This window comes from Phaseolus vulgaris, chromosome 7 (genome assembly GCF_051622355.1).
Source record: "Phaseolus vulgaris cultivar YP4 chromosome 7, ASM5162235v1, whole genome shotgun sequence".
Lineage (NCBI taxonomy): Eukaryota > Viridiplantae > Streptophyta > Magnoliopsida > Fabales > Fabaceae > Phaseolus > Phaseolus vulgaris.
Window position 1 is genome coordinate 9,236,599 of NC_143504.1, and position 27,380 is coordinate 9,263,978.

The window sequence follows — 27,380 nt, forward strand, 5'->3', positions numbered from 1 at the left end:
AAATACTAGGATTATAAATGAACAAGAAACTCAAATTGGGAAAGTAAAGTAAAGGTTTTTGGAGATGAAAATGGATACATATCTTCAGAAACTTATTCAAATTTTATGCTTCCTGAGATAATGCTGCAAAGATTAACACCATTATGTATTACTGTAAGATCTTTACATGGGAAAATAAGGAAACAGAAGAGTAGTACAGAACTCTGATCACAATCTCAATGGAATAAAAATAACTAACAATAAACAAAATCTAGATCTTGAGCTAATCCACATGGACATTGGTAGTTGTTGCCATCAAAATTGCATCACTGTCTTTGTTTTCTTTTACACTTGATGACTTATTCCCTTTTGAAGAACGAGGAATGCCTGAAGATGTAATATAATAAAAGCATTATCATTATGATAAACCTAATGGATGATGGCATGTGTGATATAAAACCTCTAACATGATCAATTTCTATAAATAGAAAAATAAAACCTGAATTGAAAGTTTTACTTACCAATATGAACATGCAAACAGAAGGAATTTATATTGATGAGTCCCATGACATAAAGTCGATCTATCAAACCATAGAGAAACCTGAAGTAAGCATGCCTCCATTTTCTATTTAAGAGAAGGGCACAACAAACTCCCAAAAAGCTTGTGCCAAATCCACTTTCTATTCCAATATAGAACCATGACAAAAATTCAGATCTATCATCGTGATTTTGCTTTGCTTCTTTAGATTTACCATCTTGGAAGCATATATTTGTCAATGGAGTTCCACAAAGATCACGATTACCTATATAACTAAGTGCACTGAATCCTTGAAGTTGTGTTCCCAGTGGTATTTTGCCTTTGAAATTGTTGAATGACAGGTTTAAGTAACTCAAAAAGGACAAATTTGATAGAGTTTGGGGAATTTCACCCCAAAGTTGGTTTGTTGAGAAATCAAGGGACTCCAAATTGTTCATGTTTCCAATCTCATATGGTATTTTTCCTGTTAATTTATTGTGAGACAAGTTCAAGGAACATAATCCAGTGAGGGTAAACATTTGGAGAGGTAATGTTCCAGACAAATTGTTACTTGACACATCAATTAAGCTCATAAAGTGCAGGTTCTTTCCATATTCTAATGCTTGACCCTTTATAACCAGCTCAAGATTGTCTTCAAAGGTGTAGTGGTAACCATCACGCCTGGAAAAGAAAAAAGAAAGCTTGTCACGTGAAGTTTTGCTGGAAACTAAGGTTGTCATATTGTGAAGGCAGTTCGGTATATGTCCTGAGATTGTGTTATTTGCAATATCCAAAACAATGAGAGAAGACATTTGGCATATATGTGCTGGGATATTTCCTGTAAAATGATTGGATCTGAATTGGAGAACTTTTGCAGCATGAGGAATCCAATTTGGTATGTTTCCTGAAAAGTTGTTTTCACGAACATTAAAGATTAACAGAGAGTGGCAATTTTCTAGCGAGGAAGGAATCTCTCCATAAAACTTATTTTCATGTAGATGGAATGATGTAAGATTAGATAACAAGCCAATTGATGTGGGTACCTTGCCTGTTAAATTATTGCTTCCCAAATTAACATGAACCAAAGATTTCCAATTTTCCCAACAATTTGTAAGACCTCCTGAGAGAAGATTAAGTGATATGTCTAAGTACACCAAATTACTTTTCCCATTCAACATCTCATCATCACACAAGAGAGAAGACATGTTTCCTGATAATGAGTTGTTTGACAACCGTACAACGACCACATTGGATGACAATCGAGGCAACCAACCCTTCAGATCATTTGATGACAATGATATGAACGTAGAATTCAACACCACATTTGACAAGTTCCCATCTATTGAATTATGTTCTAAATGGACTTCTTTCATTCTTGACAGAAAATTCCAAAACTTCCCTTTGGCCTCAAATGATGATTCATAAATACTTAAATATTCAAGAGACTTTTGTGTGAATAACCAGACAGGAATTTTAGGACCTGAAAATGCAAGACTTAATCGCTCAAGTTGAAAAGGTGGAACCCAGTGGGAATCAAAATCAAAGATTAATGGTGGTGATATGAATATAGCTAACTCCTTCAATTTTGACAGTCTCACAAAAGTTTTCTCAGACACAACTCCTGTCAATCTATTTGAGCTAACCGCCAAGAAAAGTAAGGATGATAGATTTCCCAAACTTGTAGGAATAGATCCAGAAAACATGTTTTTTCTAAGATTAAGATGCTGCAGATGTTCAAATTCTCCTAACCAATGTGGAATTGGTCCATTGAAGTGATTACCATTCAAGTTCAAGATTTCCAAGTGTTGAAGATTTAACAAGGCCTCAGGTAGTTGGCCTTCTAAAAAATTTGACCCGAGGTCAATAGAAGAGATACCACTTAAATTGAATAGCCATTTTGGTAACTTCGAATGAAAACCATTTCCAGGAAGAGAAAGAACTTTGAGTGCTGTAAAATTAGCATATTGAAGAGACGGACTCAGGTCTTTAAGATGACAATTACGCATGTGGAGCTCTGAAAGAGATGGAAGCATGGTGACTAATTGAAGCCATTTGGTTTCCTCGTGAAGATCAATGGCATCGAGGTTCAGATATTTCAAGGAGGAAAAATGAGAAAGCCATTGAAGACTAGTGATGGCACCATGGTTGAATGATAAATCAAGATAACGAAGAACCGAAGAGTTTACACATTGATGGGAAGGAGTACCAATAGATAGATTATGGCAATCAAGAGAACCAAATTGGATGGCTGAGAAATTATTATTACTCAAATTCAAGTGATATAGAAATTCAAACTCCACAACAAACAAGGATAGGTAAACGGAACCTGTGAGACAGTGTGATCTATCTATCGTATCAATGTAAGTTGGAAGAGTTGTAGAACAAGGGAGACTGAGGTGAGTGACTCTACTTGTGAAATTGTCACACATGACTCCTTTCCATTCACAACAATCTTGTTGAGTGGACCATGAAAAGAGCACACCTGCTGGATCTTTGATTCCTTGCTTGAACTTTAAGAGAGCTTCCTTGTCTTTGTGGTTGCAGCGGATATTGGAGTTGCACATGCCAGTGCTGAACATGATTGCGCACAAAAACCAGGCAAAGAAGATTGCATACTGAGAGGGAAATGTATTCATGATTAGAACAGTGGTAACATTCAAAGTTTGTCTTGATATAATAAAATGAAGGGAAGTGTATTCATGAGTAAGGAGTGAGCTAGGGATGATGAGTTGAAGTTCAGGGAGAACTCTATTTATAGAGTTAAAGAGTTTGTAGTTCACATATCATGAAAAAAACTTCATATTTGGAATTTCTTTGGCCCCACCCCACTAATATTTCCACACTTCGTAATTTTGTGATTGAAAAATGTTTATTTCACATCCATATTCCAATCAACATTTTAATAAATATTAATATTTTAATTATTTATAATTTTTTTTTAATTTTAAAACGTTTTACATTTTATTTATATTTTCATTAAAGATCATAACTCTTTTATCATATGTCCTTAAAAAATAACTCTAAATAATTAAAAGATAAAAATATAAATTTCCCTATTAAATCAATCGGAAAAGTTACTAAAAAAAGTCACCTAATGAAAATGAAAAGGTGAGGAAGCAAGAAAAAGATTGTCATTTGGGAGAAAAATTGATTGTCACTTGGGAGAAAAATTGAAAGTAGACCCCATCAAAAGAAACATAGAATAATTCATAATGTTACGAAAATCATATGTATAATCACAGTTTTTTTTTCAGATTAATTTTATATATTTATAATAACAATAAAAATAAAAGTATTAATAATAAACAACAGTAATTTCTTTTTTAATTTTTAAATGTAAGAGATCTTTATTTTTATTATTTTTTCAACCAATAAATTTCTATCTTTGTTTATTTTTCTCTTGTATTTTCTTTCATTTCACTGTTTTTGTTTATTGGAAGAAATTGATATTAACTTTTGCATCAAAGAATTGTCTTGCAATTATCATGCTTTTTCCTAGGAATTAGAGGACAAATTTGTAAAGGATTTACTATCATCTGTGCTAACAGAATAATGAGGGAATAGCTCTTTCACATTAGCTTTTTGAATTTACTAACCATAATTTTCTTTGGTGTTTCATCACACAATTTCTCAAACAAAGATTTTGTAAGAAATTAATGAAAGATTAGCTAGGAATTTTTCATCATTATGTTTTTGGTAACTTTTTCATTAACTAGGTCAATGATAAAGTCCTCGTTATATTTGGTTGGTAAGCAATGTCTATATGTTATTTGTCCATTTAAAAAATTTAAATATTGAATATTTATCTTGCTAATAATTTTAATTTTTTATCAATTAATTTTTTAAAATATATTCAAATAAAATTCATTAATAACTTTTAGCAAATATCGATGAATTAGATACTGTAATACCCATACTTATTCTATTACTAAATAAATAAATAAATAAAATTTCATATGGGTTTGTTCTAATTTCTCATGAAGTGAATGTAGTCCTTAAAAGTTAATTTTTTGTCTTTGATGGAGTTGTGAGTCACATGGCTTTATCTCAGTAAATTCTCAGCAACCAAGGAGCTCCATTGACTAATGTAATTATATAGTATCAAATTAACAGGTCTATGCAGTTACATTAAATTTTATATTAACATTTAAATTTTAAATTAAATCTCAAAACATCTACTGATGTGGTACAATTTTGATTTTTATATAAACAGATCATTTTTATAAAAATTACAAAAATTGGTAAATAGTTTAAGAGAGAATTATTTTAATTTAAAGAAGTGGTGATTAGATGTATCACTTTTGTTTCATTGATTTTTTTTTAATTCATTAGTTGCTAAAAAATGACTTTTAATTTTGTTTAATTGAAACTTTTATTTATTTTTTTCCAATTTTTTTAGTTTTTTAAAAAGAATTATTTGTTTTAATTTTTTTGGTTTTTTATTTTTTTTAAATAACATAAATTTATATTTAGTTATTTGTATTAAATACATTTTAAATAATTTATTATTGTAATTTAAATAAATATTTAATTAATTATTACACTTTAAATAAATATTTAATAATAACATAATAAAATTGAAAAATAAAAAAATAATGAAAAACCAAAAACAATGAAAAACAAAATAACAACAAAAAAATTGAAAACAAAAAAAAAATATAAAAAAAAATTAGAAATTGTAAAAGCGTTTAAAAAAAAAACCACAGAGACACCCAGCACAGTTTCTTTCTTTTTCTTTTTCTTCCTTATCTCCATTTCTCTCTCTCTCAATATTCTCTTCTTTTCCTCTCTCTTAATTTTCTCTCACAATCTTTATCTATTTTAGAATCTGATCAGACCATGTTGAAGCTGGCGATCAGATTTCTATCCGATCAGATTTTCAAACAGAGTAAGTTCATTTTTACTCTAAATATCCTTTGTTCTCCGTTTTTCCTTAGGATTTAGTCATCAATCTTGGTGGGGTCAGTTGAGAAGTTTAATCCTCTCAACTTATTCTATTATATACTGAATTTTTGTTCTGTTTGGATAACTTGCATTAGCCCCGTAAATCTTGAAGCTTATCCAGATTGTGGGGAATAAAATTCTAGAAGTTGCTTGGAAAGCAAGCAATTGAGGTAAGGGAAGCTAAATTTAATTTTTTTATAGCACCCTAGGATAGAAGATCTGAATGCGGAAGGGACGTAGTCCCAATATTGAATTTCTCTTGCAGGGGTGTTATTTGTTTATATATTGTGTGTTTGTTTATATATTATTTAAACTTTATAAATATTATATTTTGGTAGTTTGAGAGTTAAATATTGTTTTTGACGTTGGAAAAGTTCTGGAATGATATGAATTTTTAAATGTTATGTGATTGAATGATATGTATTATATGGGGATGATGTAAATTGTATGAAAGTGATGTCATACATAAGATATTAGGTGGTGAGAAGTTGAGAGGGAGTTCATACACACCGGGTCCCACTGTAGACCCTCGGTATTGGATGTTTGAACTTACCTTGATCCTTTCTATTGGATTCGTTGGTAATCTTTGGATCAGGTGTTAGTCTCTGATAGGGGCATACTTAATGAGTCTTCCGGAAGACGAAGTGGGATTGAAATGAAATCCAATGATTGTGATTGAAAATAGATCCATGTGTGGTCTATATGAATGATGGAATTGGTATTGGAATTTTACATGAAATTACTAAAGAAATGTTTATAAATTATTAGTCTAAATTGGTTATATTTTCATGAATTATGTTATGGATTTTTTTTGCATTAGCTTACCCTTGCTTTTCTTGCATGACTGTACTACGTACACGAGCAGATGATCTTACAGGTGTCGGAGGGTCTGAAGAGCTTTAAGGTGTTGATTTTGAAACCTGTATTGTAAATATTTATATTTCTATAAATCCTAATCATGTATTAGGAATGTTTTGAAAAACTCCAAGTTTATACAGAAACTGGAAGAACTTTTATTGTGATAGTTATATGTAAATTATAGGGTGTTACGGAAATCGTGCTTAATTAAACAAAATAAAAAAATAAAAAATCTCCCTTTAGATCACGATTTCTTATTAAAAAAGAGGAAGATTTTATTAAAACGGAATTTATATGCACGAACTTCTAAGTTAAAATCATATTCCTTCACTTATTTATTTTTAATAATTTTTAAAAAAATTTACTCGTAAGAAATGAAACAAATTACACCAAAAAAATTCTCTCAAACCTCAACAGGGAAGAAAATAAATTGCAATGAACTTTTTAAATCATCATTTTTTTAAAATTTTTTATTTATTCAAATTGAATTATAATCCTGATATATTCTTTTAAGCTACTTAAACAATGATTTATTTAATTGAAATGCAAATTAAATAAATAAAATATTTTTGTAATTTTTCTTTCATTCGGCGTCAAAGCAGGGTTGTACTTTTGGACTTTTGGTTGATTTAATGTTAAATTTATATGAATGGTTGGTTAATATTGCTGCAGGATAATTAGTTATAAAGTCAAAGGAAATGATAGTTTCTTAGTTTTCTTAAATTAATGTTCACCTTCCTTCAGCTAATAGAATAATGACATTTTTAGCATTTACAAATCGCCAATAAAATTGTATTTGTTAATGGCTATTAAATTTTCTAAAAGAAAATAGTGTTTATTTTTTTATTTTAACTTTTGTTATAACCGATCAAATATCTTATATTAATTCACTTTTTATATATAAATTAGAGTACAAAGTAATATTCACATTTCTCTATCCTTTTGATCAATCCTATAGACGTCCAATTATTACTTTTAGAAAATTATTTGTTATCATGAGATTTGTTTATAATGGTCTGTTAAGTGTTTTTTCAAACAATTTTAACTAATTTATATTTTTTAATAAAAATAAGAAATATTATAATTAATATGGTAAACTATTTTTATTGAGACAAGAGGATACGAGAAAGAAACACAAATTACATAATCAGTATTCTCTCTCCAAACAATAATAACTGAAGTGATAAATATTAAATAAAAATAAAAATATTATTTCCAAAATATTAACAATCATTTAAAAAATGGAAACAATTATTGATAACTTTAATGTTAACATTAAATTTACCTATTTTATTGTGGAAAGGAGTATGCTTCTTTTATCATTTGAGTATTTTCATTTATATTCATTTCTATATTTTGTCTTTTACTTTTTCTTTTTTCACTATATGAACTTTTCATTTTAAATTATAAAATTATAACGCAACTTGTAAAGTATATAGAATGTTTATAAGGATTGAGAAAAATAGTCTTATAATAGAAATAGTACAATTAAAATGGTATCCGAATATTTTACTATTAAAGTGAAAAGGCTATATAAATAAAAATTCAATTATTCAGGTTTCATTTTAAAATAGAGTTAAGTATCTATGTGTTGTGAATTAGTAGAAGTCTGACAAGAGAAAGATGAATTGTGAATTTCTTTGATAGACATTTGATTATGTGAAATGCTTGAGAATTAATGACTTTATGTGGATGTTTAAAGTTATAGTTATATTAAGTTTTTAAAAATAGCTAGCTTACCCTTTGCTTTGTTTTGTGGTTGTTTTTTTTTAATATGTGATGATCGTGTAGTTCATCTAGTATATATTTTAGAATAAATAATATATACTTACTAATACTATAGTTTTTAACTTATATAACTTTTATTATAAATATTCCGACCTCAGGTCGTTGAACAGTATCGCTAGGGTCAATCACCACATCCGAGGTATTGTCCGCTTTGGAGGTCGGTGCTCTATCACGGTTTTGTCCTTAAAAGGCGCCTCGAAGAGTGAAGAGAGGAGGGAGTATATAAAGTGTCATTGACCTCGATTCCTGAGCGATGTGAGACTATATTGGCATACGGGAACAATAAATATTATAATTTCAAATTTTCAAAATGTTTATTTAACTTTTTATATAGTAAAAATTAAATTATCCTATCTAAATTTTAGAAAATGAACTAATTTAAAGATAAAAGAAATTTAAATAAAAAATAATTCAAATTTTAAACATTTTAAATTTCCTAAAATATGAGAAGGATAAAATGTGCCAGATAAATTAAAGACTTGACAGATAAAAAAAAAACTAGTATTATAAATGAACAAGAAACTCAAAATTGGGAGAGTAAAGTAAAGGTTTTTGGAAATGAAAATGGATACATATCTTCATAAACTTATTCAAAAACTATATGCTTCCTAAGATAATGCTGCAAAGATTAACACCATCATGTATTACTCTAAGATCCTTACATGGGAAAATAAAGAAGCAAAATAGCAGTACATAACTCTCATCACAATCTCTCAATGGACTAAAAATAATTAACAATAAACAAAATCTAAGTCTGGAGCTAATAGCTAATCAACATGGACATTGGTAGTTGTTGCCATCAAAATTGCATCACTGTCTTTGTTTTCTTTTACACTTGATGACTTATTCCCTTTTGAAGAATGAGGAATGCCTGAAGATGTAATATAATAAAAGCATTATCATTATGATAAACCTAAGGAGTGATGGCTTGTGTGATATAAAACCTCTAACATGATAATTTCTATAAATAGAAAAATAAAACCTGAATTGAAAGTTTTACTTACCAATATGAACATGCAAACAGAAGGAATTTATTTTGATGAGTCCCATGACATAAAGTCGATCTATCAAACCATAGAGAAACCTGAAGTAAGCATGCCTCCATTTTCTATTTAAGAGAAGGGCACAACAAACTCCCAAAAAGCTTGTGCCAAATCCACTTTCTATTCCAATATAGAACCATGACAAAAATTCAGATCTATCATCGTGATTTTGCTTTGCTTCTTTAGATTTACCATCTTGGAAGCATATATTTGTCAATGGAGTTCCACAAAGATCACGATTACCTATATAACTAAGTGCACTGAATCCTTGAAGTTGTGTTCCCAGTGGTATTTTGCCTTTGAAATTGTTGAATGACAGGTTTAAGTAACTCAAAAAGGACAAATTTGATAGAGTTTGGGGAATTTCACCCCAAAGTTGGTTTGTTGAGAAATCAAGGGACTCCAAATTGTTCATGTTTCCAATCTCATCTGGTATTTTTCCTGTTAATTTATTGTGAGACAAGTTCAAGGAACATAATCCAGTGAGGGTAAACATTTGGAGAGGTAATGTTCCAGACAAATTGTTACTTGACATATCAATTAAGCTCATAAAGTGAAGGTTCTTTCCATATTCTAATGCTTGACCCTTTATAACCAGCTCAAGATTGTCTTCAAAGGTGTAGCGGTCACCATCACGCATGGGAAAGAAAAAAGAAAGCTTGTTGAGTGAAGTTTTGCTGGAAACTAAGGTTGTGATATTGTGAAGGCAGTTGGGTACATGTCCTGAGATTGTGTTATTTGCAATATCCAAAACAATGAGGGAAGACATTTGGCATATATATGTTGGGATATTTCCTGTAAAATAATTGGATCTTAATTGGAGAACTTTTGCACCATGAGGTATCCAATTTGGTATGTTTCCTGAAAAGTTGTTTTCACGAACATTAAAGATTAACAGGGAGTAGCAATTTTCAAAGGAAGGAATCTCTCCATAGAGCTTATTTTCATGTATATGGAATGACGTAAGATTAGATAACAAGCCCATTGATGAAGGTATCATGCCTGTTAAACTATTGCTTCCCAAATTAACATGAATCAATGATTTCCAATTTTCCCAACAATTTGTAAGACCTCCTGACAGAAGATTAAGTGATATGTCTAAGTACACCAAACTACTTTTCCCATTCAACATCTCATCATCACACAAGAGAGAAGACATGTTTCCTGATAATGAGTTGTTTGACAACCGTACAACGACCACATTGGATGACAATCGAGGCAACCGGCCCTTCAGATCATTTGATGACAATGATATGAATGTAGAATTCAACACCACATTTGACAAGTTCCCATCTATCGAATTATGTTCTAAATGGACTTCTTTCATTCTTGACAGAAAATTCCAAAACTTCCCTTTGGCCTCAAATGATGATTCATAAATACTTAAATATTCAAGAGACTTTTGTGTGTATAACCAGACAGGGATTTTAGGACCTGAGAATGAAAGAATTAATCGCTCAAGTTGAAAATGTGGAATCCAGTGGGAGTCAAAATCAAAGATTAATGGTGGTGATATGAAAATAGCTAAATCCTTCAATTGTGACAGTCTAGCAAAAGTTTTCTCAGACACAACTCCTGTCAATCTATTTGAGCTAACTGCCAAGAAAATTAAGGATGATAGATTTCCCAAACTTGTGGGAATAGATCCAGAAAACATGTTTTTTCTAAGATTAAGATGTTGCAGATGTTCAAATTCTCCTAACCAATGTGGAATTGGTCCATTGAAGTGATTACCATTCAAGTTCAAGATTTCCAAGTGTTGAAGATTTAACAAGGCCTCAGGTAGTTGGCCTTCTAAAAAATTTGACCCGAGGTCAATAGAAGAGATACCACTTAAATTGAACAGCCATTTTGGTAACTTCGAATGAAAACCATTTCCAGGAAGAGAAAGAACTTTGAGTGCTGTAAAATTAGCATATTGAAGAGACGGACTCAGGTCTTTAAGATGACAATTACGCATGTGGAGCTCTGAAAGTGATGGAAGCATGGTGACTAATTGAAGCCATTTGGTTTCCTCGTGAAGATCAATGGCATCGAGGTTCAGATATTTCAAGGAGGAAAAATGAGAAAGCCATTGAAGACTAGTGATGGCACCATGGTTAAATGATAAATCAAGATAACGAAGAACCGAAGAGTTTACACATTGATGGGAAGGAGCACCAATAGATAGATTATGGCAATCAAGAGAACCAAATTGGATGTCTGAGAAGTTATTATTACTCAAATTCAAGTGATATAGAAATTCAAACTCCACAACAAACAATGATAGGTAAACGGAACCTGTGAGGCAGTGTGATCTATCTATCGTATCAATGTAAGTTGGAAGAGTTGTAGAACAAGGGAGACTGAGGTGAGTGACTCTACTTGTGAAATTGTCACACATGACTCCTTTCCATTCACAGCAATCTTTTTGAGTGGACCATGAAAAGAGCACACCTGCTGGATCTTCGATTCCTTGCTTGAACTTTAAGAGAGCAGCCTTGTCTTTATGGTTGCAGCGGATATTGGAGTTGCACATGCCAGTGTTGAACATGATTGCGCATAAAAACCAGGCAAAGATGATTGCATACTGAGAGGAAAACGTATTCATGATTAGAAGATAACTGAAGAAGTAATAAGGAGAGTTTGTCTTGACATAAATTGATGAATAAGGAGTGAGCTAGGGATGATGAGTTGAAGTTCAGGGAGAACTCTATTTATACTGTTAAAGAGTTTGTAGTTCATATATCTTCATCTTTGGATAACAGGAAAAAAAAACTTCATCTCTGCTAAAATTTCATTTTCAATAAGAAAATATTATCAGTATTGCTGCCAGCCAACTACTTGGGCGACCAAACTTCATAGCATTGTTTACAAAACTTGAACTTTCTCAATCAAAGCATTTTTCAAGACTTTTCTTTTCTATCATTAATCAAGTCAACCATCTAGTCTTGGGAGGACCTACCAAAAATTTATTGCTGTTAGATCATTAATATTTTTACTCTCTTTATCCTACATTTTTTCTTCTTTTATTCTCTCTAATCAAATATAACATTAAACTCGTCTATGTTACCAAAGAAAGTCATGTAATGAGAATGAAAAGCGGAGGAAGCAAGAAAGAGATATTCATTTGGGAGACAAATTGAAAGTAGATCCACCAAAAGCAACATTGAATAATTCATAATGTTAACAAAATGATAAAAAAGAATATAAAAAATCTGATTGCAAATCAAGTTTATAGTGGATTATGTATAATCACAGTTTTCTTCTTCTTCTGATTAATTTTACAGTAATAATAACAGTAAAAATAGAAGTATTAATAATAAATAACAGTACTATCTTTTTCTTTTTTTAATGTAAGATATCTTTATTTTCATTATTTTTTCAACCAATAAATTTCTATCTTCATTTTTTTCAATCTTGTATTTTCTTTAATTCCACTGTTTCTTTTTATAGGATGAAACAGATATTAACTTTTGCAACCAAGAATTGTCTTGCAATTATGCTATTTCCTAGGAATTAGGAGACAAAAATATAGTAGAATAAGCAATAAATAGACGAAAAAAATAGATTAATGATACTAAAAATAGTTAAGATGGGAAACATCACACAAAACTTAATCTCACAAACTAGAATATAATAGAATGTCTTTCTAGCTCATTAGGATTTCTATTCTAGTATGTATATCAATTCTCTTATACTTTCTATATTGTTATTCTTATTTACTTATATATTTTTTTTCTCACAAATTTTCTTTTATATAGAAGAAGAGAAAGAGTTCATTATAAAAAAAATAATGAATAATTAATGAGTCAATCCTGATAATTTATGTATCATTTATCTAGATTTATATGATGATGTCATATAATTAAATTAAGAAGGAATTAGTGTAGATTTACTATTACGTGCTATCATCAGAATAATGAAGGAATAGATTTTGAAGGAATAGGTTTTTCATCATTATTATTTTGGTACACCTACAGCTCTTACTAACTTTTTCATTAACTAGGTCAATGACGATAAATATAAACACTGATAAAAAATAATAATAATTCAAATAAAATGGCACACTATAATATTAATCCAAATAAATTTGATCTTTCTAAAAATCAAATTTAAATGAGTTGCACTAAAATATATATAATTTAAAAAATTAATCTTTTTAAAATAAATTTAATTTCATAAATTTAAATAAAAATGCATAAATATATAAAATCAAATTTTAAATATTTAATATTTATCTTACTAATAACTTTAATTTTATCACTTCATTTTTTAAAAATATATTAAAATAATTTCATTAATAATTTTTAGCAAGTTTAATACCCATACTTATTCTATTAATAAATAAATAATTAAATTCTCTTACTTATTATACACAAATATTTATCAGGCTGCAGATTTTGTTTTTCCATCCAATAAAAGTTAATTCTTTTTTTCTTTGATGCAGTTGTGAGTCACATGGCTTTGTCTCTGTCAATTCTGAACAACCAAGGACACTCCATTGACTAGTGTAATTGCATAGTATGTAAATTAATAGTTCTATGTAGTTACATTCAACTTTATATTAATACTTAAATTTCAATTAAAACTTAAATATTAAAATAGTTTAAATCAGTATTACAATAGAGATGTAACTGAAGGATAAATCCCACACCTGAACCAAACAAGGCACTCCAATACCTCAAACCTCAACATGGAACAAAACAAATTGTTCGACATCCACTAGAGATTAGAGCCTTTCATAGTATATAAGTGGGTGCAAACCTCATCCCATTGAGTCGGTTTTATGGGATTGAATTAGGCTTAAAGTCCACTTTGTAATATGGTATCAGGGGTGTGTTGGAGATCCCACATCGACTAAAGATTAGAGCCTTTTATAGTATATAAGTGGGTGCAAACCTCATCCCATTGGGCCGGTTTTATGGGGTTGAGTTAGGCTTAAAATTCACTTTCTAATACAAATTGCAGTCAACTTTCTAAATCATCAATTTTTTTTAACTTTTTATTTTTATTTTATTTTATTCCAATTGAAGCATAGTCCTGATATATTATTTTAAGCTACTAACAATAATTTATTTTATTCAAATGTAAATTAAATAAATATTCTTCAGAAGAGTTTCCCCATTAATTAGTAGTATATAAAAACCAATATATTTACAATCCAAGCCTATTATACCCTCACTAAAATATTCCAAGATATTTGGACAAAACACTGTTTCTAAATGTATGTAAAAAAATACTCAGAATGGAAAGTCATAAAACTAGGAATTTAATTAAATACAAGAAGGGTAGAAAAGAAATTACGCTGTCATTTATTTAAAAATTATGTGTGATAAGTTTGATGAATTAAAAAATAAAGTCACAAATAAAATTATTTCTGATTAGTTAATACTTAATGTATAAAAATCATTACTCAATATAGAAAAAAATTCTTTACTTTAATAAAATGTTTATAAGACTTTTTTTTATTTTACTCTTTTTCATGTATACATCATAATAAATTACATGTAAGTAAACTAAGTAAAAATAATTTATATTATTTTAAATTTTAAAATAACAGTTAAAAAGAGAAAAAAAAATCTTTTAAAAATCTAACCATAAGAACAAAGAAATTTCTAAAAATAAAAATGAAGTTCTCAAATAAAACATTATGCAGTTATCACATCTACATAATTTATCTATAACAAATAATAATTTTACATTGAATTTTATAATTATAATTATAATTATATATATAATCTCTTTTACTTTTATATTTTAATATTCATTAATCATTTCTTTAGTTATTATCTGAAAAAACTATCCATAAAAATGAAACTGTTTTTATGTATAATTATAATAATGATTTTATATAACAAATTAAAATGTTATAACTATTTTTTTATACATTTTATTATAATTTTACTTTTTATTTTGATGGAAATTTACCCGTATTCCTATTATATAATTATAACATTATAAAAGTTATTTTTATAATTATTTTTTATGTATATAACTTTAGTATAACTTTCAGTAATTTATTTTAATTATTTTTTGTTGTATAAAAAAAAGTGAGGGTACCACTATTAGGCTATAAAACTTTACTGATTTTTTTTTCAATAAAAATCCAGCACATGCTTTTTCATATGAAGCATCCGGGCAAAACTGTTACATGCATTATGCCTTTGGGGCATATGACATGTCCAAAAGAGGAGATAAACACTCCAATCAATAGCCATTAGCATCAACACAAAAGACAGTAACTAGTACTAGAAAACACATGCATATAAAAAAAAAACTTTGAAGCTATTTCTTATGCTGCAGTTTCATGTACCCTGCATTCAGGAATAGTCAAACTATCCAAAGAACAGCCCAGCCAAAGGATACATCACGGGTCAACAAAAAGAAGGTAAACTTGACATCCACAACTTTTAAAGTCTGCAGTTCCATTACCAGCATTCATAACTAGTGCCACTAAACAGGTAAGGGTGATGAATAATAACAAAACTCAGACCTCATCTTCGTGAAGAAGCATATTTGGAATGCCCTTACTGACAGGAAAGCGTCGCCCAGTCTCAGGGCATACAAGAGCCCCTTCCTCAAGGTGGAGTTCCAAGAGAGCATGGTGAAACCGGTTCAGAAATTCATCAGAGTCCAGCATGGAAGAGTCCGCCTCCTCAGGTAGTTCAGTGTATCCCATGGCCTTTGATGCATCAACGAAAGCCTTCCAATCAACCTTCTCAAACATCTTTTTCAGAAATTCCCCATTCATTTCCACAGTCTTTTCCGCCACTTTCTCTGCTTCAATGCGCAATGGGAATCCATTCACCACACCCTTTATGTTTGATGACAGCATGTTATGTGTTAGTAGTCTCATCTTTACTAACAAGTCAGAATATCAGCAGCAACACTTGAAACTTAGCCCTACAAGTTCAAAATACAAATAAAACACAATCAAGCATCATCCCTACTAATTCCAATGAATCAAGTTTAGTTCAGGTTCCAGTTCACTATTGTTTTATACCAATCCAATTCCTTACTTATGCTCAACTTGTCTTCTTTTTCTGTTGCACATCAAAAGAAACAAACAAGTATATCGAAAGCACTTTCCAATCCAATTCTAACTATATCTTCCTCTCAATCAACAAAGGTAAATTAAAATACCAACACACAATTAAATCACCACTATGGTTTCATACTCCGTTTCCTTACAAAATCCACTTTTGAAAGTACACAAAATCCAATCACACTTCACATTTCACCCAACAGAGAGCATACCTCATCAGAGCATTTAAGAAGGTGTATAATCAGAATCAGAATAAATAACAAACCAATGATGCAAACTTTCATCAAACAGAATTGATGGAATTCAGAATACAGATTACACAATTGATTCAGCACACACTCTCTTTTTACAACTTAATTTGAAAGACTAAGGACTCTTGTACGCTGTAAAATTAGAACACACGAGGAGCATCTAAGCCAACCTTGGGACACACCAAATCACCCCATGGATTAACTTTCAAGTTCAACAAACCCTTAACCAATTAATTTGAATTGACAAACAGAAAAAAAACACTAATTTGGGTATTTTTGCCCTATTATGGCTGATTCCTTCGTGCAGGAAGTTTTGAACTTTGATACCCAGAACCCTACAGAGAAAAGAGATTCGACCTACAAGACAAGAAAGAGAGGTACCCGACAGCGACGCTCCGGCGAGACGAGATGGCAGCAAACGATGTGGAGCGCGAAGTTAGCTTTAGCAACAGCAAAGTCACAACACTCCAATGTTCTGTGTGCGGCGAGGTGGTGTATGTAATGAGTACCTAGGCTTTTAATGGATTATTATGGACATGGGAATAGCAATTGTTATTTTAATTTTGCATATTTTTTTATATTAGTAAATATTTTTATTTTTAAAATCTGAGTTAAATATTTGTTAATTTTTTATTTAATGTAATATGTTATTATGAATAATAATTGTCAAATGGATATAAATAAATATTTGTTACTTCACAATTTTAATGCATCATAGAATATCCTTTAAATTATATTTCTACCCTTATTCTATTTATTTTTCATTTTTTAAAAAAGTGTTTGTCATTAAAATTTAGATGTTCAGTTCATAGAATATCTGTCAAATTATGTTTCTACTCTTAGTTCTAATTTTTTTTTTCATTTTTTTGCAATTTTTTTTATTAAAAACTAAACCCAGATGTAATTGGTGATTTTAAAAAGGAAGTATTACAAAATGGATTTTAAGTCTACCTCAACCCCATAAAACCTGCTCATAAGGTTGAGGTTTGCACCCACTTATATACAATGAAAGGCTATAATACCATATTACAAAGTGGACTTTGAGCTTAACTCACCCTCATAAAATCGATTCATAGGGTTGCACCCACTTATATACAATGAAAGGCTCTAATATCTAGTCGACGTAGGATCTCCAACAGAAGTGTTGTCAAAATGAAATTTTTTTCTTTTTTGAGACATATTATCCTAATGAAATGAGAAAAAAATATGTTTTATGATTTATAACAAAGAGATTATCAAGTTTAAAGAAATATTTATTATCCTCGTCTAAACCTGTCTTTTTAATTATATTGTTGAATCATATTTAAAGGTACAATGATTTAAATCTGTTGGTTAACTTGTTGTGTTTAAAAATTGGATTAATAGGAACAATAGGAATTTTTTTCTAAAATAAGACTATTTTCATTATTATTATTTCATTTACCTTCTTTTGTTTTTATTTTTGTTTTTATTTTTTTATCTAGTAGCATTTTTCCTATGGTTTTATTTTGTATTTAAAAAAACAAACTCTTTTAGAATTTGGTTTCTGATGGTGATTTTAGAATTTTATATTTTTTTTATTTAGAGGGAATGGAAAAGAAAAAAGTGAAATATAAAATAGAATAAAAATAAATTTAAGAACCAATAAAATAAAATAAAAGATTTTTTTTTAAAAAATTTAAGTAAAAAATGTTTTGAAAATTTTAATTAAAAATGGGAGAATAAATTTTAAATATTTATAAAATTATAGTGAATTTAAATGTTTATAAAAATAAAATAGAAGAAAATTTGAAATTTAAAAATTAAATATTAAATATATAAAACTTTATGAAAAAGTGGTTTTGAGGTCATACTTACTAAATTTATCACAAAATTGAGTTGGGTTAAGTATGACTCACTCATAAATGAACCTAACCTAATTTAATTGGGTTGGTTGATAACCGTAACCACTTTTGATACATTTTATAAATTTAATGTAATTATATTAAAAGTTTTATTAAAGATCAAGCACAAAAAGTACAAGTAATTAATGTATTTTTTTCAATAATTACGAAAAAAAACAAAAATCATTCCATTCTCTCTCTCACACGTACAACATTTCATCTTAAATATATCAAAAGAAATTTGAGTGGAAATGTTTTATTTACTGGTACAATCATGCAATTTGATAGATCTCAATGGAGACGGAATACATTTGTTTTGATGACTATCGTGACATGAAGTCGGTCTCTCAAGTTGTAAAGAAATTTGAAGTATGCGTGTTTCCATTTTCGGTTGAAGAAAATAGCGCAACAAACTCCTAAGAAACTCGTCACAAAACCAGATTCTATTTCAATAAAAAACCATGACACAAATTCAGATTTATGTTCATCTTCATATGTTGGCTCTTTGTCTTTAGGCTTCACATCCTGCGAGCAATTTTTTGTAAGTGGAGGTCCACAAAGATCACGATTGCCTATATAACTAAGTACATTGAACCCCTGCATTTGTGTGCCTGATGGTATTTGACCTGTCAAATTGTTGAATGACAGGTTTAAATAACTCAGAAATGATAAACTGGACAAGTCTTGAGGAATTTCACCCTGAAAATGGTTTACTGAAAAATCCAAGGACTCCAAGTTTTTCATGTTGCCAATTTCATTTGGTATTTTCCCTGTTAAACTATTGTGGGACAAATTCAAGGAGAACAATCCAGTGAGGCTAAACATTTGGGAAGGTATTGTTCCAGTGAAATTGTTATTTGACATATCAATTAAGGTGACAAAGTGTAGGTTTTTCTCATATTTTGATACTTGACCTTTTGTAACTAACTCAAGACCATCATCCATGATCAAGTAACGATTATGAAATGAAGGGAAGGAATAAGAAAACCTGTATCGTGAAGCATTGTTGAAAACTAAGGCTGTGATATTTTGCAAACAACTGGTTATATATCCTGAGATAGTGTTATGGGCAAAATCCAAAATAATGAGGGAAGACATTTGACATATTTGTGGAGGGATATTACCAGTAAAATTATTGGACCTTAATTGCAGAGCCTTTGCATCGAGTGATATCCAATGTGGTATGTTTCCTGATAAATTGTTATCCCGAACATTAAAGATCAACAGAGAGTGACAATTTTTCAACGAGAAAGGAATCTGTCCATAAAGCTTATTCTCATGCAAATGCAGGGAGGTGAGATTGGATAACAAGTCCATTGATGGAGGTATCTCTCCTGTTAGATTATTGCCTCCTAAGTTAACATGAACCAGAGATTTCTTGTTCCTCCAACAACTAGTAAGCGCTCCAGATAGATGATTCAAAGATATGTCCAAGTAGAGCAAATTGCTTTCCCTACTCAACATCTTATGATCACACAAGAGGGGGGTGAGGTCTCCTGATAACAAGTTGTCTGATAACAAGACAACAGCCACGTTGGATGATAACCGAGGCAAGCCACCTTTCAAGCCATTTGAAGATAAATCTATGTATGTAGAGTTCAAAACCACGTTTGATAGGTTCCCATCAATCAATTTTTCTTCTATTTCGACCTCAGGAATTTTTGATAGAAAATTCCAAAATTTGCCCTGTGCCTCAAATGATGATTCCACAATAGCTAAACTTTCAAGAGACCTTTGTGTATATAACCACATAGGAAAGTTAGGACCTGCAAATCCAAGAAGTATCTGTACAAGTTGAAAAGGTGGAACCCAGTGGGTTCAAAATCAAAGATTAATGGTGGTGATAAGTATATATCTATCTCCTTTAATTTTGACATTTTGGCAAAATTTCTCTCAGACACGACTCTGCAAGTTGATTTTCACCAACGGTCAAGGAAATTAATGATGATAAATTTCCCAATTTTGTGGGAATAGATCCAGAAAACAAGTTTGATCGAAGAATAAGATATTGCAGGTGTTCAAGTTCGCCCAACCAATCTGGAATTGGTCCATTGAAGTTATTATCTTCCAAGACTAAAGCTTCCAGATCTCGAAGATTTAACAATTCCTTTGGCAGTTGGCCTCTTAAAGAACATGATCTAAAACCAATACGAGAGATATCGTGACTAATATTGAATAACCATTTAGACAACTCTGAGTGAAATTCATTTTCAGAAAGCGCAAGATATCTAAGCGCACTAAAATTTGCATATTGAAGAGAGGGACTCAAGTTTTCAAGTTGACAACCCATCAAGTAAAGTTCAGAAAGTGATGATGGCATGGTGACTAATTGAAGCCAATTAGTTTCTTTGCGAAGATCAATGCCACCAAGGTTGAGATGTTCCAAGGAGGACATGCGAGAAAGCCATTGAAGACTATTCATGGCTAGATTTTCGTTACCTGATAAATCAAGATATCGAAGAGCTGAAGAGTTGACAAACCGACGAGAATGAACCGCTACAGATAGGTTCTGATAGTTATGATTCACAGAATCAAATTGGAAAGCTAAAAAGTCATTATTCCCCAAATCCAAGTAACTGAGAAATTCAAAGTCCATAGAAGATAAATAAATAGAACCTGTGAGGCAGAGGGACTTATTTGTTTTATCAGTATAAGTTGGAAGAGTTGTAGAACATGGAAGACTGAGGTGAGTGACTCTACTTGTGATGTTGTCACATGTCACTCCTCTCCATTGACAACAATCTTGTTGGGTGAACCATGAAGAGAGAGCGTGTGATGGATCTATGATTCCTTGCTTGAAGTTAAAGAGAGCTTGCTTGTCTTTATGGTGGCAACGGATATTGAAACTGCAAGTGACCTTGTTCAACATGATTGCATATAGCAACCATGCAAAAAGGGTTGCATACTGAGAGAGTGATGTATTCATGGTTACAAGAGAACTATAGAAGCCAACTAGGAAGGGAGGACTTGAAGTTCATTGAGCAGAGAACTCAATTTACACTGTTAATAGTTTCTCCTTTACGATTTATAATAAAATTTTGTGTTCAATGACAAAATATAATTAATTTGCATGACAACGACCTGGGCAAAGAAATTTCCTCGCAGTGCGCCAATATCGATGCTCATGAATTTGATTTTTGAAACACCTATCCCAAATCCTACTAAAGTTATGTATTTTATGCATTTCCTGTTAATAGTCGTGGCCAATAGAGACAAACTAATTAATATTTGAGTGAAAAATCAGTTGAATTATCAAATAACAAGCACAAATCACACTGCATTGTAGTGAGTGACAGTTTTCCTCCTTATTGACCAGTTCAATGCGCACTAGTATGTCCAGGAGTAAAATTCCTTGTAGTGGTATTTGCGCGTTAATTAAAAGTTTATTTTATATGTAATTAAAATCCTTTTTAAAAAAAAGTTGAATAATATTATTTCAAAAAAATTAATAATAAAAATATAAAATAGAAATATATTTTTAAACGAAATCTGAAAGAAAAATTCAAATTCACATTTTCTTTAGAATTTTTTAAATAATAAAATTTATAACAACTGTTATCTCTCCCAGCTAACCACCTCCTTTTATTCTCTGTTACCCCATTATGCTGTTTTTGCATTGAGTAGGAAATATAAAAAAACTAAAAAAAGAGAGGAAGAGAGTAAGAAATGCAGTGATTTAGAGTAAAAAAAATTCTAGTTAATTTGATTTGTATAATAAAACAATTTTTTTATATCAATATATTCATAAAATCATTTTTCCAAAATAATTTAACGAACAAAAATAATTTTTAAAAATATGTATTTCGTTTAAAATAAATTTAAATTATAATTTTTTTATAAAATTTAATAAATAAAAAATTACATTTTAAAATAAATGTATTAAATAAATTACTTTATAAATTATTAAAATATAATTTTATTAAATTTATTTACTATTTTTAATATTTTTATTTTAATTATTTATTAGAAACATAATTATTTATAAAATATTAAAGTATATTATTTTTTAGTTTACCATATGTAACATCCCAAAAATTATAGACAATTACACTATATATTCTACAAAATCCAATATAAAGCTTGAAATTTTTCACAAAATACATTATTAAAACTTATATAATATAATATTTATCGAACTAAAGCTCAAAATATAGTAGTCTAATATGCTCATTCACTTATATTAACATCTACTTGTGTATCAACAGAGTTCACAACACAAAAATAAAAATAAAAAAAACTAATAAAATTAAATTTCATAACATATTTAATACATAAAAAATCAGATTAGTCATTCATAAATTATTTTTTTTTCAAATGTTGTCATATTATTTAAATTATTTTTTAATGTAGATAAAAGTAAGGTTTATAATTTTGTTTATATAGAGTATATTTATTCTTAAATCAATCAAATCATATAATTTGTAAATCATCCCTCTATTTTATTTCTCGTTTATTTATATTTAATTAACTAATTTCACATGTAATATTATTTTTCACCTATTTATCTTTTATCAAGTTATTTCTACTATATTTTTTTCCTCTTATTATTTACTCTTAACCAAGCAAATGTACTGTGATTGTATCATATTTGGATTCAATTCCATTGTAAAAGGAAAATTTGTTAGAATCAATTACGACAGGTAAGTCAACCAAAATGGATTCACTTTTGACTTAAATTGGAAAAGTAGTTCTGATATTTTGACTAATTCAACACGCAATAATCTTTTTGGGTAGAAAATTAGTAGTCTTCTATATGTGGAAAATTTGACAAGTTGAATAAGTAATATGGATATGTAACTTGTCAAATTTTCTATATATATTAGTCTTAATTTTTTTATCAGTTATTAACATTACTTATTTTTCTTTTTCTTCTCACCTAACTTTCAAGATTAATAAAAGAATTCATTTAGTTATATAGATAATAAGTTTTGGGTTAGAATTATAATATTAAATTATATCATAATGTATTAACTTAGATTTTTTTTTATATTTCTTAATTATTAAACATTCTTACATGAAAAACACATTAATAAAATTATTAATATATGTACATATACTTTATTTAAAAGTTGTGAGAACTAAAATTTTAGTATATATTTTTATAATAGATAAATAATAAAAATTTATAAATAGATTATAAAGTGTTAATCATTCATTTTATTAGAAATTTCATCTTTTCAAAATTTTATTTTTTCAATTTTTTTTAAGGTTAAAGTATAACTAAGATACTGTATTAATGTGTTGACAAACTAATATGGATGAGGTAGTAAGATAATTCTTCAAGTAATAGTTTATTAAACAGAAATATCGGAATTTATTGTAAAATCACAACAAATGTACAAAATGGATATAAAATCATTCACATCATATAAACACATATATAAACGCATTTGTATAACACAACCACATCTTACCATCATAACTACATAGTTTAAGCATGTTCAAATCATCTACTCTTCTTTTTTACACAACAATCTTAACTCCCTTTTACTTTATTGTTATTTTTTAACTAATTTAATTGCAGATCCGTTTTGGATACTATCTTAATTGGATTTATCATTGAATTCATTAGAAGACAACTTGAGATCATCTGAACTTATCTATAATATCATTTTATTGGTGTTAGACGATCTACGTTAGAATCATTTTAATTTGACGAATTATATATTTGTTATGATACCTTTATAGGTGTGTAGCCTTTTACAAGTGTATGATGAGAAATACTTGTGATATTATGATTCTAAGGGTTGCGATATTGAGTAATGAAGTTATTGAATATATGAGATTCCTTTTCTTTACTAATAAGTAAGATAAGGATGCACATAGAACAAAAAAAAGAAAGAAAAGAATAATTTTTGTATTATTCACCTCTCTTCATCTAATGATGCCAAACATTATAATACAAAGAGAAAATAGAAACTGTATTGGGCTTGATAAAAATAGATAAGGCCCAAACATCAAAACAGTGGAAAAGTTTTATTTACTGGTAGAATCGTGCAACTTGATAGACCTCAACAGAGACGGAAGGAATTTGTTTTGATGACTATCGTGACATAAAGTCGATCTCTCAAGTCGTAAAGAGATTTGAAGTATGCGTGTCTCCATTTTTCTGTTAAAGAAAATAGCGCAACAAGCTCCTAAGAAGCTCGTCACAGATCCATATTCTATTCCAATAAAAAATCATAACACAAATTCAGATTTACGTTCATCTTCATGTGTTGGCACTGTGTCTTTAGGCTTCACATTCCGCAAGCAATTTTTTGTAAGTGGAGGTCCACAAAGATCACGGTTGCTTATGAGTATATTAAACCCTTGCATTTGTGTGCCTGACAGTATTTGTCCTGTCAAATTATTGAAGGACAGATTTAAGTAACTCAAAAAGGATAAACTGGACAAGTCTTGAGGAATTTCACCTAAAAAATTGTTCACTGAAAAATCTAAGGACTCTAAGTTTTTCATGTTGCCAAATTCATTTGGTATTTTCCCCGTTAAACTATTGTGGGACAAACTCAATGAGAACAAACCAGTAAAGCTAAACTTGTGGGAGGAGATGTTAGGTATAATGTAATCCTTTTGTTTAAATGTTTTTTAAGGCTAATGGTAAAATTCTTCATTCAGAATGAGATTTGAAGTTTGAATAAGAGATATGTATCTCATTTCTCAAAAGTTAGTTTTCAAGTCTCAATAAAAAGAAATGTGTCTCGTTGCTCAAAAATTAATTCTGACTAGAATCTATCAAATGATATACAAATAAATCAAATAAGTAAGATATTAAATCAATCAATTCTCTCTTTTTTTTTAAAATCATATTACTCTAATGTTCACATAGGATTAAAAAACACATAATTAAATAATTTGTTTGTTTTATCTCTATTTTTATTGCTTATAAGTTGACCCACTCTTGATTAAATAGAATTTATCATGTAGATATATTTATATGAAAAGAAGAATCATGATATTTTGAAACTTCCACCTTTCTATTACATTAAAACTACAACTTTATAAATTATTGTTTTATTATAAAATTATATTTATAATTACTTTATTATTGTAATATAATATTTTATTATGAATAATAATTGTCAAATGGATATAAATAAAAGAGATGGTGTAAAATAATATCTTTCCAAACCACAATTATTAGCACTCTCTCACAGACAATACTCAACATAAAACAAATGAAAAAAAAAGGGAAAAGAACAAAAACAAAACCATACAAAAAGGGCTTCTCAAAGCAACAAATACAACATCTAATAATATACAGATCTAGATATTGAGCTTCTCAGTGTTGGAAGTGGTTGTCATTGTAGCTTAATAGCTCTTCTCTTACCTTCACTTCATGACTTGTTTTTTTTTTTCACAAATGATAAAGCCCTAAAGATATAACATAATAAACGCATTATCACCAAAGTGAAACATATCAAAATGCATAGAAGTTTTGAGTGGACTTATGTATAATTTGGTTACTTCACATTTTTAATGCATCATAGAATATCCTTAATTAAATTATATTTCTATCCTTATTTTTTTAAAAAGTGTTTGTCATTCAAATTTAAATGTTCATTCATAGTAGACTATCCGCGAAATAATGTTTCTACTCCTAGTTCTACTCTTTTTTTTTCCAATTTTTTGTAATTAAAATATAAATATTAAAAACTAAACCCAAATATAATTGGTGGTCTTAAAAAAAAATGTTGTAGAAATGGAAAACGTTTCATATTTTTTGAGACATGTAACGCGAATGAAATGAGAAAATTTATGATTTATAAAAAAGAGATGATAAGTTTAAAGAAATATTTGAACTGCACGGTTTCACTCACCAGTATATGTATGAGCTCAACAAGAGGAATTGATTTTGATGAGCACCATGACATAAAATTGATCTCTCATATTATAAAGAAACTTGAAGTAAGCTTGCCTCCATTTTCTATTAAAGAAAATGGCACAAGAGACTCCCAAAAAGCCAGTGACAAATCCAGACTCTATTCCAATATAAAACCATGACAAAAATTCATCTTTATCCTCATCTTCATCTATTGGCTTTGAGTCTTTATGTTCACCATCCCGCCAACAGATTTTGGTAAGTGGAGGTCCACAAAGATTAGCATTGCCAATATAGTTCACTGCATCAAACCCTTGAAGTTGTGTCCCAGATGGAATTTTGCCACTGAAATTGTTAAATGATAGGTTTAAGACTCCGAGAAAGGACAAATTGGCCAAGCCTTGAGGAATTTCACCCCAAAATTGGTTTGCTGAAAGATCAAAGGACTCCAAACTTCTCATGTTGCCAATCTCATATGGTATTTTCCCCATTAATTTATTGTGAGACAAGTTCAAAGAGCACAATCCAACGAGGCTGAACATTTGGGCTGGGATTGTTCCGAACAAATTGTTACTTGACATGTCAATTAAGGTCATAAAATGCAAGTTTGTACCATATTCTGATACTCGACCTTTTGTAACCAGCTTAAGATTGTCGTCGTAGAAGTATGTGAGAGAACTAGAAAAAGGAAAGGAAAAACAAAGGCTGCTCTCTGAAGCATTGTTGAAAACTAAAGATGTTATATTATGTAGGCATGTTGGTATCTGTCCTGAGATTATGTTGTCAGCAATATCCAAAATAATGAGGGAAGATATTTGACAAATCTGTGTTGGGATGTTACCACTAAAATTATTGGACCTTAGCTGGAGAGCCCTAGCATCATGTGGTATCCAGTGTGGTATATTTCCTGAAAAGTTATTTTCACGCACATTAAAGATCAAAAGAGAGTGACAATTTTGTAGCGAGGTAGGAATCGTGCCATAGAGATTATTCTCATGCAAATGTAGTGAGGCAAGACTAAATAAGGAGCCCATTGACGATGGTATCTTGCTAGTCAGATTATTGCTTCCCAAGTTAACATGAATCAATGATTTCCAATTCTTCCAACAATTTGTAAGCTCTCCAGATAAATGATTACGAGAGATGTCTAAGAAGATCAAACTGCCTTTTCCATTCAGCATCTTATGATCACACAAGAGAGGAAAAATGGTTCCAGATAATAAGTTGTTCGATGCATCGAAAATCGCCACATTTTGCTTATAGATTATGTTGAATTTGATTAAGTTTTG

At 29.6% G+C, this 27,380-nt stretch overlaps 5 protein-coding genes across 5 annotated transcripts; all 5 read right to left on the bottom strand.

Annotated features, from left to right (window-relative positions):
* Positions 1-73: 73 nt before the first annotated feature.
* On the bottom strand, positions 74-3,216 carry LOC137828341 (receptor-like protein EIX2). Its single transcript, XM_068634864.2, has 2 exons — positions 501-3,216; positions 74-366 (listed from the first exon to the last, which is right to left on the bottom strand). Exons 1-2 carry the CDS (start codon positions 3,130-3,132, stop codon positions 263-265), a joined length of 2,736 nt encoding a protein of 911 aa, XP_068490965.1. The 5' UTR covers positions 3,133-3,216; the 3' UTR covers positions 74-262.
* Positions 3,217-8,630: 5,414 nt separating this feature from the next.
* LOC137830033 (receptor-like protein EIX2) lies at positions 8,631-11,929 on the bottom strand. Its single transcript, XM_068637117.2, has 2 exons — positions 9,091-11,929; positions 8,631-8,957 (listed from the first exon to the last, which is right to left on the bottom strand). Exons 1-2 carry the CDS (start codon positions 11,717-11,719, stop codon positions 8,854-8,856), a joined length of 2,733 nt encoding a protein of 910 aa, XP_068493218.1. The 5' UTR covers positions 11,720-11,929; the 3' UTR covers positions 8,631-8,853.
* Positions 11,930-15,381: 3,452 nt separating this feature from the next.
* LOC137829783 (multifunctional methyltransferase subunit TRM112 homolog B) lies at positions 15,382-16,928 on the bottom strand. Its single transcript, XM_068636696.2, has 2 exons — positions 16,789-16,928; positions 15,382-16,014 (listed from the first exon to the last, which is right to left on the bottom strand). The coding sequence occupies exon 2, from the start codon at positions 15,965-15,967 to the stop codon at positions 15,599-15,601; it is 369 nt and encodes a 122-aa protein (XP_068492797.1). The 5' UTR covers positions 15,968-16,014; positions 16,789-16,928; the 3' UTR covers positions 15,382-15,598.
* A 1,569-nt stretch (positions 16,929-18,497) lies between these two features.
* Positions 18,498-21,302, bottom strand: LOC137829003 (receptor-like protein EIX1). Its single transcript, XM_090304435.1, is given in 3 exon segments — positions 18,498-20,086; positions 20,089-20,175; positions 20,178-21,302. Coding segments are annotated over 3 exon segments (2,631 nt in total). The 5' UTR covers positions 21,196-21,302; the 3' UTR covers positions 18,498-18,560.
* A 4,073-nt stretch (positions 21,303-25,375) lies between these two features.
* Positions 25,376-27,350, bottom strand: LOC137828843 (receptor-like protein EIX2). Its single transcript, XM_090304254.1, has 2 exons — positions 26,090-27,350; positions 25,376-25,643 (listed from the first exon to the last, which is right to left on the bottom strand). The coding sequence occupies exon 1, from the start codon at positions 27,270-27,272 to the stop codon at positions 26,106-26,108; it is 1,167 nt and encodes a 388-aa protein (XP_090160380.1). The 5' UTR covers positions 27,273-27,350; the 3' UTR covers positions 25,376-25,643; positions 26,090-26,105.
* Positions 27,351-27,380: the final 30 nt, after the last annotated feature.